At 41.6% G+C, this 14,321-nt stretch overlaps 1 protein-coding gene across 18 annotated transcripts in view; it reads right to left on the reverse strand.

Annotated features, from left to right (window-relative positions):
* The window catches only part of NOSTRIN (nitric oxide synthase trafficking), a 709,159-nt gene that overhangs the window by 144,970 nt on the left and 549,868 nt on the right, over positions 1-14,321 (reverse strand). For all 18 annotated transcript variants that reach the window (XM_086956574.1, XM_086956575.1, XM_086956569.1 and 15 more), the window contains 2 exons: positions 5,933-5,977; positions 3,825-3,872 (listed from right to left, as the gene is read on the reverse strand). In XM_086956574.1, coding sequence (XP_086812700.1) covers positions 3,825-3,872; positions 5,933-5,977 — 93 coding nt within the window. The remainder of the gene's footprint in view (positions 1-3,824; positions 3,873-5,932; positions 5,978-14,321) is intronic.

Genomic DNA, 14,321 nt, shown 5'->3' on the forward strand with positions numbered 1-14,321 from the left:
TCCTAGAAGTCTGACGTTATTTTGCCTCTGACAATTTTCAAAGTCTTCTACCTTCCATTGTAGATCTTCAACAATCTTCCCCTGCTCCATTTTATATGACTGCCAGTCTGTGAACTCGTCCTGGAGCCTGCCAGTCCTTTCCTCTACTTGGACCACTCTCTCTTCTACTTCTTCATATCTTTTGTTCATTTTCCTGATGCTTGCTTGAATTTTCTTTGTGTCTTGTCTGGCTCTCCGGCTCTCTGTCCTTGTCTCTGCATGCATCTGCTTCAGCATATTAAACATTACATCTAATGTTACGTGCGGCGTTGAGCCCACATTGCTTGCAGCCCCTTCATCTGGATAATTTTCTTGGTGTATTCTGAAAGTACCACTATAGTCCCACAGTAACTTCTTGTTAGTACTAGAGAATGAACCATCCCTGTCCAGCCTTATTACTGATCTTCTATTATTTCGCGTACCTTTGCTCTTAGAAGCACTAGTGTGAGTTTCCTCTGAGTCTGATGATAACTCTGTAGTACTGCCCTCTCCCTGCGAGCTTATTTGGGAAGAATTAGAGCCTTTATTTACTGAAAAGAACTTGTCCCCCTCTGGGGAGCGCCCTCTCCCTTCCTTGAGTGCTCCTTGCTCCTGCTGAGAATCGTAACTTGCTAAACTTTTCAGGCTACCCCAAGTTGCATCTTGTAAATGATTCTGCTTGCCCTCTATGGGAAGCCTTACTTCGACCTGAAGGAGAGCGTCCAACATTTGCGAGTTATTATACCTCTCTGTGTCTCCCAAGCCCTTTGTACTCAGCTCCATTCCACCCCTGCTCACCAGTGTTGCAGTCTCCGCGTCCCTGCCATCGGGAAGCGCTTCCTCGGGAGGCGTGTGCTCCGGGAGCTCCTGTTGCTCGGCAACCTCAGCGCTTGCGTCCTCGAGGGCGGCAGGTGCTGTTTCAGCGTTCACCATGTCGGATGGCCTCTCAGACGGTGCTGCTGTCGATCCAGTTGCCGCTTTACCCGCAAACGCTTCAGACAAGGTAGGCTGCCTAAGCTCTTTTGCCACAGAAGGGTTTAGATGCTGTGAGCTCCTAGCCTCCTTTGGATGTACGCTGTCGCTCTGCTGTAGTCCACGCTGCTGTGTTCTACTCCCGGTCGTATTTGCAAGTTTTGCCGCTTTCGCCGCTTTTTGCTCAGCTTTCTTCCCCTTTTCTTTTTCGACTTTGTCAGCCTTCTCCACTTTCTTAATTTGAAGCGCTCTCAAGGCAGTGTTGTTTGTGTGGGTCAATCGCTTGTTTGTAGTCAGGATCTTCGGTATTGCCCCAGTACGATGTGCCATCTTCAAAGAGACTCGTAGGTCGGGGTAGAAACTCTGCCAGTGCCTACCCAGTATCGCTAATACCGTAGAGACAGATATCAGTGCTGCCTTAACTGTTCGTAGCTCAGTACCAGAGTGCACTCCAATCTGGTTCTTGGCTAGCCCTTGAAGAAGCAGCATATTCATCTTAATCCACCGTCGGCATTCTTGGGTCAGGAGAGTGAGTAAGTGCGACTACCCTCTACAACAGCTCAGCAGCCATCTTGCCTCGCCGCCTGGTGATGTTTTTTTGATGTTTTAGGGCGCCTTTAAACCAGAGCAGGTGCTCTTGGTATGTTAGTGGAATTTCAATTTCCTCGAAAGGAGAGTATTCCTTTGGAGCTTCCGCTATTTTGTAGTAATGGAACTCATGTGTTACGGAATGTGCTACTGGAAAGTTTATCCAGGTATAGAATACTTCTGTCTGACGAAATTCATGTCCCTCTACCACAAAAATGACTGTACCACCTCTTGATGTTAATCCATTTTCTATAAGTTTTATAGTTATGGTTTTCCTTATATTGACCGGGATGAGTATTGCACCCAGGTCGTTGTCTTAGACTAGTGTGTCGTCCGCTATCAGTTGAGCTGCTAGTCTAATTCTTTCCCTTTCTTCGTCACTTTCTGACATTTTTATTGACTGAAAGTTTTTGTTGCAGATCAAGTTTCAAGGAGACAAATATTAGGTGCACAATATTTTGGAGCACTACATCCTTCAACGTTGACTAAACCAAGAACTAATACATAGGATTCTCATCCTACTAAGTTCCGGCGGATATTAACCTTTTACCCACTCCAGACGTCTTTTGGAGTTTTTTACGGGAAAAGGGGTCTGTGTGAAAAGCACAACTGAGTTACTCTAGTGTCTTGTGTTAGATTATCGCCTTACCAAACATGGGCGCCATGTAGTGCAGTTCCTATTTTCCCAATAGGCTCTGTGCATTGGTATAACATAAACAGCAGTGTAGACATAGGACTGAGGTCATCTACGTCTCTACTGACTATGTTAGACTTACTTTAGGTTTGCCAGCTAGCTCAGAGGTCACTAGAAACTTTCTGGAATGAATAGGGAGCAGTTAACTTCCCTGATTTAGACAAGAAGGGATTCAGCTTCTGACAACCGCATAAACATGACAACTTTGCTCCCTCAGATAAAAGAGTGTATCTCTAGAGTCGTGTGAAAACAATAGACGGCTATTTCACTCAGTCAATCGTGCATGCTTAATTTCACCAGAGTGCAGAGAAATAGAGAGACGGGCGTTTTCAATAAAAGGTGTTATTTTATTGAGCAGTCTTCTTTCTAATGCAAGAGAAATGAATTGCCACAATTGCAATACTTATCATAAAGTAAAGGGTGTACAGTAAAAGTAGTATTATGAAATAATACTGTAAAAGCATTGATACGGTTTCTTAGCCATATGATACTTTAAAATGGATAAAATATATACATACATAAAAACATTGACTAACGAACTCAACTGGTGTTTCTACATACGCCTACCCCAGTGTACCTGACCTAAGCCTAATACGTGGGAAGGAGTAAGTGAGTTGGCAGCTCTTAAGTTAAGTTAAGTTTTGCCAAGTATCGGAATCAAGAAATCTCTCTAAGGTTTTAATCAGCTCCGTACCTTGGTTCTAGAATGAAGGAGGTCTTGTATCTCGCTTCTCAGGACTCGATCTCCCAGCAACCCGCGAGGGTGACTTTGGAACACCGGAGCTGGATTTTATCGGCGTGAGAAAAGGCAGCTTCTCCAGCGCGTCAAAGGGGAGGGGCAACTTCCTCAGGCTCTCGCATCAGCTGGGCTCCGGATAAGTAGATAGCCGCTCTGCTCCACACCACCGTGTGTTTGCTTAAGGCAACGTTGGTATATTTATACCTGAAAGGTGCCGGGTTTGACGTAAGGTTGATCATAAGACATCACTAAGAACTAACAGTTCTTTCTGGACTCCAGGAGTTCTTGTGCAAATCAAAACAAGAGCAGGGGGGGATTCCCGGGCTGCTGGAGGCTTGGTTTGTTTAAAGAACGCGTTGTACTTTCTAGGAGTCTATGGGAGTAACCTTGCCGTGCTTTGGACTGCATGGGCTATTACTAAAAATGGATATGATTCTTATGCCTTTATAAGGATACTATTTATTATAACCACATAAGGGCATAAATCGAGAATATCGAATTAGGGTCCTAGATAGAAACACAACAGTACCAAGACTCTTGAAAAGGGTATTGATTATATGAATCCTCTGTGACACTCAGGGAAAGGTCATTGCAAAATACATGAAAAATGCCTGGACCAGCATAATTCACCAGTCCATGAAATATACAAAATGTTTGGGGAGATAGCACATCTTCATTCTTCACTCATTTGCTATTTGAAATGAAATTTCTATGTAACCTTTTTAACATTAGCTTTGACTGATACAGTTGATAAACAACATTTATACATAAAGGGTATGGTGATTAATCTAATACAACTTTTGATCCACTTACCAGAAGCATCTGGTATGTCTTCATGTACATTCCTGGATTCTGGATTTTCTGCAGAATAAAGTGAAAAGCAGTGAAGGGTATTACATTCACAGCATGTGCACAGTGTGTGTGATGTTCTAGAGTCCTGCTCTCAGAGTTAGGTCACACACACACACAGATATACATACTCTTCAGCATCCTTTTCAGTATAGTCCAGACTGCTTTTTCACCTTTTGATGGCTTTAGAACTCTGTGTACTTACCCCTGCTAACCAGTGGTAAAGTGTTTATGCTCCCCCTTTGAACATGGTTGAATTGTCATACTTCTATTTGGCAAATTTAACTGGTTTATAAGTCCCCATTTTATGGTGTAAATTGTGCTGAGGGCCCGACAGTTAAATGCCACTACTGGACTGCAGCACCTATTGTGCCATTCAATATAATAGCAGTGCAAACACTGCTTCAAGTCTACCCTTTTAGCCTGACTATGGCAGAGTAAAAACTGCAATTTGGTCTATCAAAATAAATCCTTTTGACAGGTAAAAACCTTCCTTTAAATGTTAATAAGTCACCCCTATGTATGTTGTGTAGCCCAGAAGGCAGGGTGCATGGCATTTAAAAGTCAGACAGTTACAACATGTTTGTTAAGACAGCCTCACAGTGACAAGCAACCCAAAAGCTATTTTCACTGTAGAAAGGCAGGCTAACCATAGAGAAACACTGAAAGTAATACTAAATACTGATACTGTATCTTGAAAATGGGGCCCGCTAGAAAATAATTAAACAACTATTTTTGATAGATAGTTATTTAAAATTGATTTGAAAGGTGAAGGTGGGTTTTAATAAAGATTAAGGAAAAGGTAACTTTTAGAACGTTACTTCTTTCCTGCCAGAATGCTAACTTGCATTGGCTCTCAAGCTTCTCCCGGCCAGTAATTATTCTTGAACAGGGGTTACAAGGTGTGAAATATCTCCAGGGAGCTAACAGTGGGCTGACCTGAATGGCTTGGGATGACTACTCTGAACACACCAGATTATACGGATGCTGTGGGGACCCTATTTGACACCAAAGTATCACACCATGCTTGACAGGCCTGCTGGGTTTACATACAACACTTGGGAGACACTTGAAAGGGGAGAGAACAGAATGCCAAGACAATTCTTGTTGATCTACTGTCTGAATGCAGAAGTACGCTTCTTTTGTCCTACTAGACTTCTATCTTTGGGTTTGTACAAGCATCTGCCTCAAACTGGAGTTTAATGTTAGATGTGGGAGGAAACTAGGATTACCATACTCTATTCCCCCCACACACACACAGCCCTCATAAGCCAAGTTTAGCATTGCAAAAGACTTTTGCTAACTTGAAAATACCAAAAGTGGCAGGGTTGGCCCTGAGAACTTTTATCCCATTGGTTAGTGTGTGCTCAAGAGTCATTCTCACCCACTATCAGGTTCCAGGCACAAACGTGGCACCTCCGGGCACCCATGGCAGAACACTACTTTTTTAAGTAGTTTGGAGATTTTTATTGTTTTGCATTTTGACTTTATTACTGTTTTGGTGCATCAGTACTGCAGAAATACTTTGCACATTGCCCTAAGGAAACCTGTCTGATTTGTGCCATGTCTACTAGTGGGTGGAGCTTGGGTTAATTTAGTGACTTTGAGGTTGGAAGTATGTGGTAAGGGAGCATAAAGTTATGAGGCAGAGTTTAGCAAATTATGTGGCAAAAAAAGGCAAATTATGCAATATTTTGTGGCAGTTTTATTTCACTATTTTGTCATTAACCTCTGAGGAAAGGTGTCCCCTCATTAGTACCCATTTAACAACTAGACACAACAATCAGCACATAAAAGGTGAACAGTTAATCTTTGTAAATGGTCTGCTACTGCACAGCACCACATAAGGCTCTTTGGCTCTGAAGGAGCTAGAAACTGCTTTTTTGTTGAGATTCATTTAATGAACAGGTGCTAACCAACTACCAATGTGCAAATTTAGAGGAAACATTCTACAAGTAGACAGTTTTAGAGATTTAGATCGGCAACTTTTAAGCGGCATTAATGATGCAAATGTCCAACTAGGACAATAGTTAACACTCGGAATTGCTAGAAAGGAATGTTGCTCTACATACCTGGAGAATCATATATTCCGTCAGACATGCTGGTTTCTGAATCATCTGCAATGCAAAATTATACCAGTCAGTTGTATGACACACATGGGGTCCAAGCAGCAGGATCCTTATTCACATATTTAGTATGTTAAATGTTAAAATTGGATATCTTATCATTTGCAATTGTGAATGATTACAGCATATCTCCTACAAATGTCGATAGTCATTTTATTCACTATGTCGCCTTCCAGTCAATAGGCCTTCCCGTAGTAGTTATGGGTGCATTTTTTTAGCCCAATTAACTTTCGTTTTTGGCATTGCCGACTGGCCAGTGTGTTTGCCATAGGTTAACATTTGTCTTTGTTGCCCATGACATGTGGCTAGGGGCCATTTTATTTAGTCACTGTCCATAGGTCTGCATGTCTTCTTTGTTTTCCATGCTTCCTTGCTTGTTGTTTGGCCATAGGGCTGTATGTATTTTTGTTGTGGCTATGCCTCCTAGCTGGTTGTTGTTTTTGTTGTGACCGTGGGATGACAACCATTTTGTGTAGGCAGCCAGTGTGATTTTGCCATAGGTCTGTATGTGTTCTTTGTTGTGGCCATGCCTCCTTGCTGGTTCTTGTTGTTGTTGTGCCAATGTGGCTGGCAGCGATTTTGTATAGGCAGCCAGTGTGCTTTCGCCAGTATGTCTTCATTGTTCCCCATGCCAGGATGAGATATTAGTTCAATATTATGGCTGAGGGCAACTTCACTTATTGTAAAAAAAAATGTATTTTGAATTGTTAGTTATTTTCTTATTTATTTCTCGTTATTTTTTTTCAATTTCATTTTAATGTTTTTTTAATTGTGAGTTTTTTTATTTAAATTGTTTCAAATCTTTGTTATTTTATGTTGTAATTATTTCACTTGTCTATTTTGCAATTTTTATTGCTAATTTTTTCCCGTCATGCCTCGGATCATCCATTCATCCATCCATCCACCCGCCATAGGCACACAGCCAGGCAACAACAATCCATTTTATAGATATATAATTCAGTTTCCTCCTGGACACCCTAGCTTTGGTGCACTTTACAGTAGACATTAGAGTCATTCTTTACTGTAATGATGATGATCATTATTCCATTCACCATGGGCCACATTGCCTGCCATAGGTGCACACAATCATACATACTTTAAAACATTACTATTTCATTCACCCATTTAGTTCAGTGAGTGCCACAGGTGTCTATTTTAGAATATATGAACATAAAGGAAAGAGCTGTATCATTCTGTATGTTGTGTGTTATTCTGATGCAGAATTATGGTATGGAGGTGTAGTTTGACTTTAAAGTTGTACCTTAGTTAACAAAACAACCACACTGCTATTGCCTTTGTCTGTACTAATCCAAACTGCAAACAATGCCACGTTTCACACTAAAGGTTTTTCTTGCTTTTTTGCTTTTAGGTACACAAAAAAGAGGCATCACCCACAATTCTGCCAAACATAAGGCCTGTGCAGTTACACACCAGTCCTCCAATCACTTCCTCTTGTGAAGCTTGGTAAAATTGCCAACTGGGAGCTTTAAGATTGCCCCAAAGAAAGATAATGATAATTTTAATAATAAATTACATTTATAGAGCGCACACCTATATCCAAGGGAGCTGTCCCGGCCCTAAATGCAGATTCACAATGAGGAAAAAGAGGGAGAACTACTGGGGGCTAAAGAGACAGATTTTCACAACTTTCCTAAATGCCAATTCAGATGCTTCCAAGAAAATGTGGTTAGTAGGAAAAAGCAGTTTCCCACATGTGGCATGTCACCCAAAACCTTTTTTGGACCACCACGTTGTGTGCCTGCCGCACCGGTCTCCGGACAGCAAGCTGAGAGCAGCACTCATGCATCAACAGCACCACCTCAACCTAAGCCCAGGACCATGTCTGTCAGTAAGGCAGCCACTGAATTCATGTTGACACCGACAAGTAGTGATGTTGTACTGGATTTGTCCCTTTCCCAAAGTAGTACAAAGTTGTTTCAGGAAACAGAGCGTTGAAGTGGACATCGGCCTCAGCCAGCAATAGTAAATTTTCAGTATGTTGGAGCGGAACAGGAGGATGAGCTACCTTCTGAGCAAGAATCTCCTCTTTTAGAATCATTGGCTTCCATATCTCCAGCAAGGAAAAGGAAGGGTACAACTCCAGCATATTCTCCAACAACTTCTTTTGATGATGATGATAGGGACATGGAGTGGACCCCGGAAGAGTCCAGGAGACAACAGGAGAGGCAAGGGAAAGCTAAAGTTCCTGAAAGTTTTATCCCATTGTTGCATTTGTTACAGGACTAGGTAAAGAAGGTATCTGCAAGCTTTGCCGCGCAGGTATGAATGAAAACACAGAAGTGCACACCTTGGTTGAGAGCTCAATCCTTCACTTGGCTTGTAATACAAGGCTACAACATGGCATCATTGCGTCCAAAGGGTACATCTATGCCACAATACTTGATCTATGGTACAAAAAAATTCAGCCCGCTTTTTCTTTTTCTGAATGGGATATTTCAAAATACAAGAGGTGGATTATAGAGCAAGCAGGAGACTTGGATAAAGAATGTCTGGAACTTAAGAGTCCCTCTCCACAGTTCTGTGGTGCTGGCTTCAACTTCCAGGAAGTGCAGTCTTGTCTCACAGCAGCCAACAACACCATCAACCAGAACACCAGCACCAACAGCAACAGAAGGACCCGACCCAATTTCTACATTGAATTGGTTTTAATTGTTAGGGTGTAAGTCCAGTGCAGATACTATGGCAAAAGAGGTTGAGCACGTGGCAGCAAAAATAACCATCCACAGGATGTTCCAGGAGTATCCAGATGGTCCAAAAGAGGGCGATGTGGATAAAAATCCATTGATGTATTCGTATGGGAAGATGCGCCAATGGCTAGAGCTCAGCAAGCTGGCAATAAAGTATCTGGCTAGTCTTGTCGCCAGTGTGTTTGCTGAGCATGTGTTCAGTGCAGCTGGTGGGTTGTCACATTAAGAAGGACTAGCTTCCCACCTCAAAATCTGGAGATATTGACTATGATCTAAATTATCATTTCATAGCACACAATTACACCTTCCTGAAACAGCATAGGAGGCGCAAGAGGATGATTGGTCAGAATCAAGTGTGTTAGCTGACCAACTTCTGGGTGAACCACCTGAGTTTGAAGACAAACTCTACTTTCTGGACTAAGTATGCCAATGCCCCCATAGAAATTTTTGATTGTTTCTCTTTGAACTTCCATCTTTGCAAAAAAAAATTAAGTAGCTAGTGTAACATTATTATTTTTGTGTCAAACATTTTCTAGTCACATACATTGCTGGAATGCAGTTGGACCAGTGTGCATTGAATGAGCCTCCACAATTCCTTCATGACATTGGAGACAGTGCCTACTACCTTGCATGCCTATTGCCTCTCCCTTTTTACATCACTTAGCACTCGTAGGTCTGCCCCAGACGATCTTTGATTTACAATAGTGTCAATACTAAATTTGAATGTGTTGCCTACATCAAAGCTTAATATCTAATACCTAAACTACCCATGCTTGAATTGGAAGAGGTAACTAAACTATTGCAACAGTGAGTGAGTGATTGTGTGAGTGATGGTGACTGATGATTTATGTGGAGGCAGGCAGTGGGGGAGGATGTTGAACTGTAATGTGGAAAATTGCTTGAGATGATTGATTTGCAATGTTTGGGGCCTGAGTGATGGGCAATATTTTTCTCCTGGAGGTGATTTACCTTTACAAACTTACTTAGTGAAAATGTATTTACATGTATGGTCCACTCTTATTATACTTCTGTTTTTTTCATCATCTAGGATAGCTGCCCCAGACAATCGCTTGATTTACAAGACTGCCAAATTCCAATCTGTTGCTTGTATCAAAGTGGAGATAGTGTATCTCCAACTGTGCTTGGATTAGGTGTTGAGCGATAATGTGGGAACTTGCTTGAGATGATTCATATGCAATGTGTCAGCCTGAGTGACAAGAGATCATTTTTTCCCTGCAGGTAATTGGCATTTACAAACTTACTTAGCGAAAATGAATTAACCTGTGCTGTCCATCCTATGTATCTTCTGTTTTTGTCATCCTCTAAGATGGCTGCCTCAGACATTAGTTCGATATACAAGACTGACAAATTCTAATCTGTTGCTTGCATCAAAGTGGAGATAGTGTAACTACAACCTTACTTGGATTGGAACAGAAAACCAGTGCACCAATGAGTGGTTTGATTATCGAGTGATTGTTAGTGGGGACTGATGGTTCATGTGGTGACAGACAGTGAGGGATGGTGTTGAACTGTAATTTGTGAATTTGCTTAAGATGATTGATTTGCAATGTTTAGGGCCTGAGTGATGGGCGATAATTATTTCCCTGATGTTGATTGGCCCTTTCACACTTTGCCGGATTTACTTGCAGGGTCCTCTCCTTTTTTCTGGTTCTTCAGAGATCAGAACAGTCGTTCTAGTTAAAAAATAAAAATCTATGCAAAATAAATACTGTCATTCTGTTTCCCTACTTGTTCTTCAACAGCCGTACACTACATGGCTGTCTTGTTCGGGACATGACTGGTCTGGGACAGAGGTACTCGGAGTCAGGAGGAGGATCGAATAACTCAGGACGGAAGCTGTGGGGCTACCTCATCAACAGCTTGAAGCAAGAAGTTATCCATTTCGAACATAAACCAAATGTCTGAGGCCTAGTACTCAGCTAAGTGGACTGGAGAGAAGTGTATTTATTTGTGAGGTTCTGCTGTGTGGGTTTGTGTGTATGTTGCACTTGTGACAAAAGTGAAACCCTGGGTCCCCTTTTGTGTTTTTTTTGCTCTGCCTATGAGTCTTCTTGATGTAGTTCTCATGAAGCTCAGCTTCCTTCTGTCCTTCTCCTTAACTCTAAAATACAGTTTCTGATTTACCATCCTCAGGCCTTCTAGACTCCTGCATGAACAATAACTGAGCTGAACACTTCTGCTTACCTACGAGATCAGTCAAGATAGGCACCCAAAGATGCACCACCTAATTTTGTTATACATTATTGTTTTTCCTTAAACAATCATATTTGGAGAACTGCATATGTGAGTTCACTCCCAACCTAGAAGACAGAACATTTAGATATCTGATAACTTGGGTATCGGGGCAGAAGTACTGTTTGTAATCCATTTAACTCTACTCTGACATACCCATTCCTTCATTTCCTTCTACAACAGATTCATGACAAATGGTGTGTTACTCATTGCCCAGGTGAATGTTGTCCTTGTGTAGTGTTTGTCTTTGTCAAACCTTTCCCCAAATCCCCTTTCCCATCTATTAGTCAAAACTCTAATCCTCTTCCCCAGGGCTGTGTGATTTATTGAAGTGTGGCCTAATTTATCCCATCAATGGATTGCACACTTGGTGGGGTGGATGTGGTGAAAGCAACACCAACTCACTGCAGCATCCTTCAAAGTAATAGCCCACAATGGCCCCTGTTACCCACCCGTGCATAAAAAGTGATCCATATTTAAGATATAGAACACAGAATATCAGTCCTCAGCATCAAAATTCAGGCCTTGTGTTATGTAACCATAAACGCCTAACCTCAGCTTACCTACTCCAGACTTAGACTCCATTTTGTATGACACAAGGAATTCGTATTTTACTAGTAGCTCCTCAGTAGCCAAATTACTACTATTGCTGTTTTTTGTTATTGTATCACTATAAAAAATTCTTGTTGTGTCATCATGTTGTAATTTGGTCTCAATTCTTGTAAAGCTTTGATATATAACCCACTTATTTTCATTTCCATTGAGCTGCCTAGAATGGATAATCCTTCTGATTAATCCAACAGTTGGAGCTCACCTGGATGGAAGCGAGACCTCGCTTGTGAAGTTGTGATGCCTTCCCTTCATCTATATTCAGGTAAGACAACAATGGAGTGAAGTGAACTAGTTCAGTTAGTTAGTAAGTAAGTGACTAACTGCGACTACAAGTAATCGTGTATCTGGGTTGTTGTAGACAATATCGGTCATGGAAAAAGCCCCCCTAACGGTCAAGATAGTTAGAGAAGTATAACTGTGTAACTAAGCGGTATACTGTCTCTTACAACCCTATAAACAGGCTGCGTAAAAATGTAAGGCAGGAGTGCAAATTAAAAGTAAAAAAACTACTACAGGCATACATTTCGATAAAATATAGTTTCACCTTTATTTTTTTATGAAGGAACCCACCCCTTCCAGCCATACCACATGTCCACCCCAATCCCCAAACAGGCAGACCAAAGCCCCAAATATCCCAAAAATCTGCAACTTCCAAAACCCAGTCCCAACTGCCTTTCACCCCCCCACCCAGCCACAAGTCCCTTCCACCAAAACAAAAGGTTTAAAAAAGGTGTAAAAGAGGACATTCTGAATTTAGGTCCTGAGCTGTTCCAGGCTCTGCTCAGTCATGGTGAGCCAGCTCTCTATGGTGTCCAGCTGCTGCAGGATGCACCACAGCAATGGTCTGCTGTTGTCAGTATGGGAGAGGGTTGCCGCAGTTGAGGTGAGCTGGCTGCAATCCTGGCGTTGGGAGGGCCAGGAGGCTGGAGGCTGAGGGGTACCGGCTGCATTGGCGTCGGCTGCGAAGCATTTAATACCTTGTCCTCTTCCAGGACCACCAGCCGGCAGTATTCTTGCTGAATACACTCCAGCTCTTCCGCCATAGACGAGCCGCTATCTCCTGCCTGTTGAGTCCTGGACCAGAAGGAGTAGCTATATTGAGAAAAACAACAAAAGAAGGCAAACAATTGTTTTAAATTAGTGGGTGGCACAGTAGCAGTACATTGCTCATTACCCAGGGCCCTTGGAATTTGATGTGATTATGATTAGGAGAGTCACAAGGCCAATTTTGTTTTACCCACACATGCCTTGCATAAGAAGCACTGACTTTGTGCCAGAAAAGTATTAAGGTAGAATAACATCAGATTTAAAAAACTGTGACTTGATTTTTTTTTTTTCTAAAGGCTTTTTAGAGAAGTATTAAACAGACACTTTGAGTGAAAACATAAATGACATCTCTTCAATGAGTACAGCATTATACACTATGGAGTACAATTTGTGTGTTGTGCTAAATTAATAGAGCCATGCTCACTGCAAGCCAGCACGTCGGGTATTTTGCTACTGTCTGCAGCTGGGGCTGCTGTAGTTGACAATTATCTATTTTTAGCTCCAATGGGCCTGCGCTTCTCCAAATGCATTTCCCTTTCTACACTGACTCCAAAGAGTCAGATGAATAATAAATAAGATACACGTCACACACCTCATGTTTGAAATTAGGATATTATTGTGTGTGCTGTAAGTAGACATTGGGGAAAATGATGAACTGCACTACAGGGAAAGGAACGGGCTATATAGATTATATTTGGCATGTTCGTCACAGTGTATCCCATATGCCAAACTTGATATCAAATCATGCACTAACTCCTACTTTACTCACTGGCCTTGCCCACCAACATATATTATTTCCAACAAATTCATTCACTGGGCAGTAAAAAAGGAAAGGAAATGACTTACTCTACTACAGGGTAGAGTCGAGGTATTAGGCAGGTAGGGTAGAGAATTTGGGGTAGATTAGGGTGGTCACTACACTGATCATCCATTCGTCATCTTTGGCTTATTCAGTCACTGTACTGGTCAACGGAAGTTGAAAGAGAAAAACAGGTGTAAAATGGATCTGTAATGGGAAACCATAAAATATATTCTGGAAACACTTAACTTCACATGGTTGTAAAATCAAATATGGAACATGCCAAGAATGGATTTTGCAATTTTTTGGTAGGCTGGGAAGGAAAAAATGAAAGAGTGTAATACTAAAAGGGGAGACTGAGTGCACTCTGTGCAATGCATTGAAAACTTTGTAAATGCCTCATTAACTGAGCAGAGTCAACACACAATACTAGTCAACACTGCAGAATTTAACCATACTGCACTTCGGTAATAAATGCCTAAATGCCATGTGCAGGGAGGGGGTTGATGAATGATGGGTGGATTCATCTGGCTTATTTAACAAAAACAGTGTGTCAAGGAAGTAGAGCAAAAAATATAAAATGTTCCCCACCATAGCTTTGATAAACCTACACAAACAAAGTAAGTAAAGTAGGTGAGCAGCATGCCCCTCTCAATGATAAAAAGCTGCCTTGCTTAATCATCAGAAAAATCCTAATATTAATTCATTCTAATTTACCCATAGGCACCATCATTTAAGCTTTACTTTCTCTCATCCAGTCTTTCACCAAACATTCAAATCCATTATCCATCCATTCAATATCCACCCTTTCTTCCAGCCATCCTTTTGCCCATCCATCCCTTTACCTACCCTTTTACCCGTCCACCTTTTCACTCATATACCATTTTGTTTTCTTTTAACGTTCCATTCTTTCACA

The sequence above is a fragment of the Lissotriton vulgaris genome, chromosome 2_1 (assembly GCF_964263255.1).
Source record: "Lissotriton vulgaris chromosome 2_1, aLisVul1.2, whole genome shotgun sequence".
In the NCBI taxonomy this organism is placed as follows: Eukaryota; Metazoa; Chordata; class Amphibia; order Caudata; family Salamandridae; genus Lissotriton; species Lissotriton vulgaris.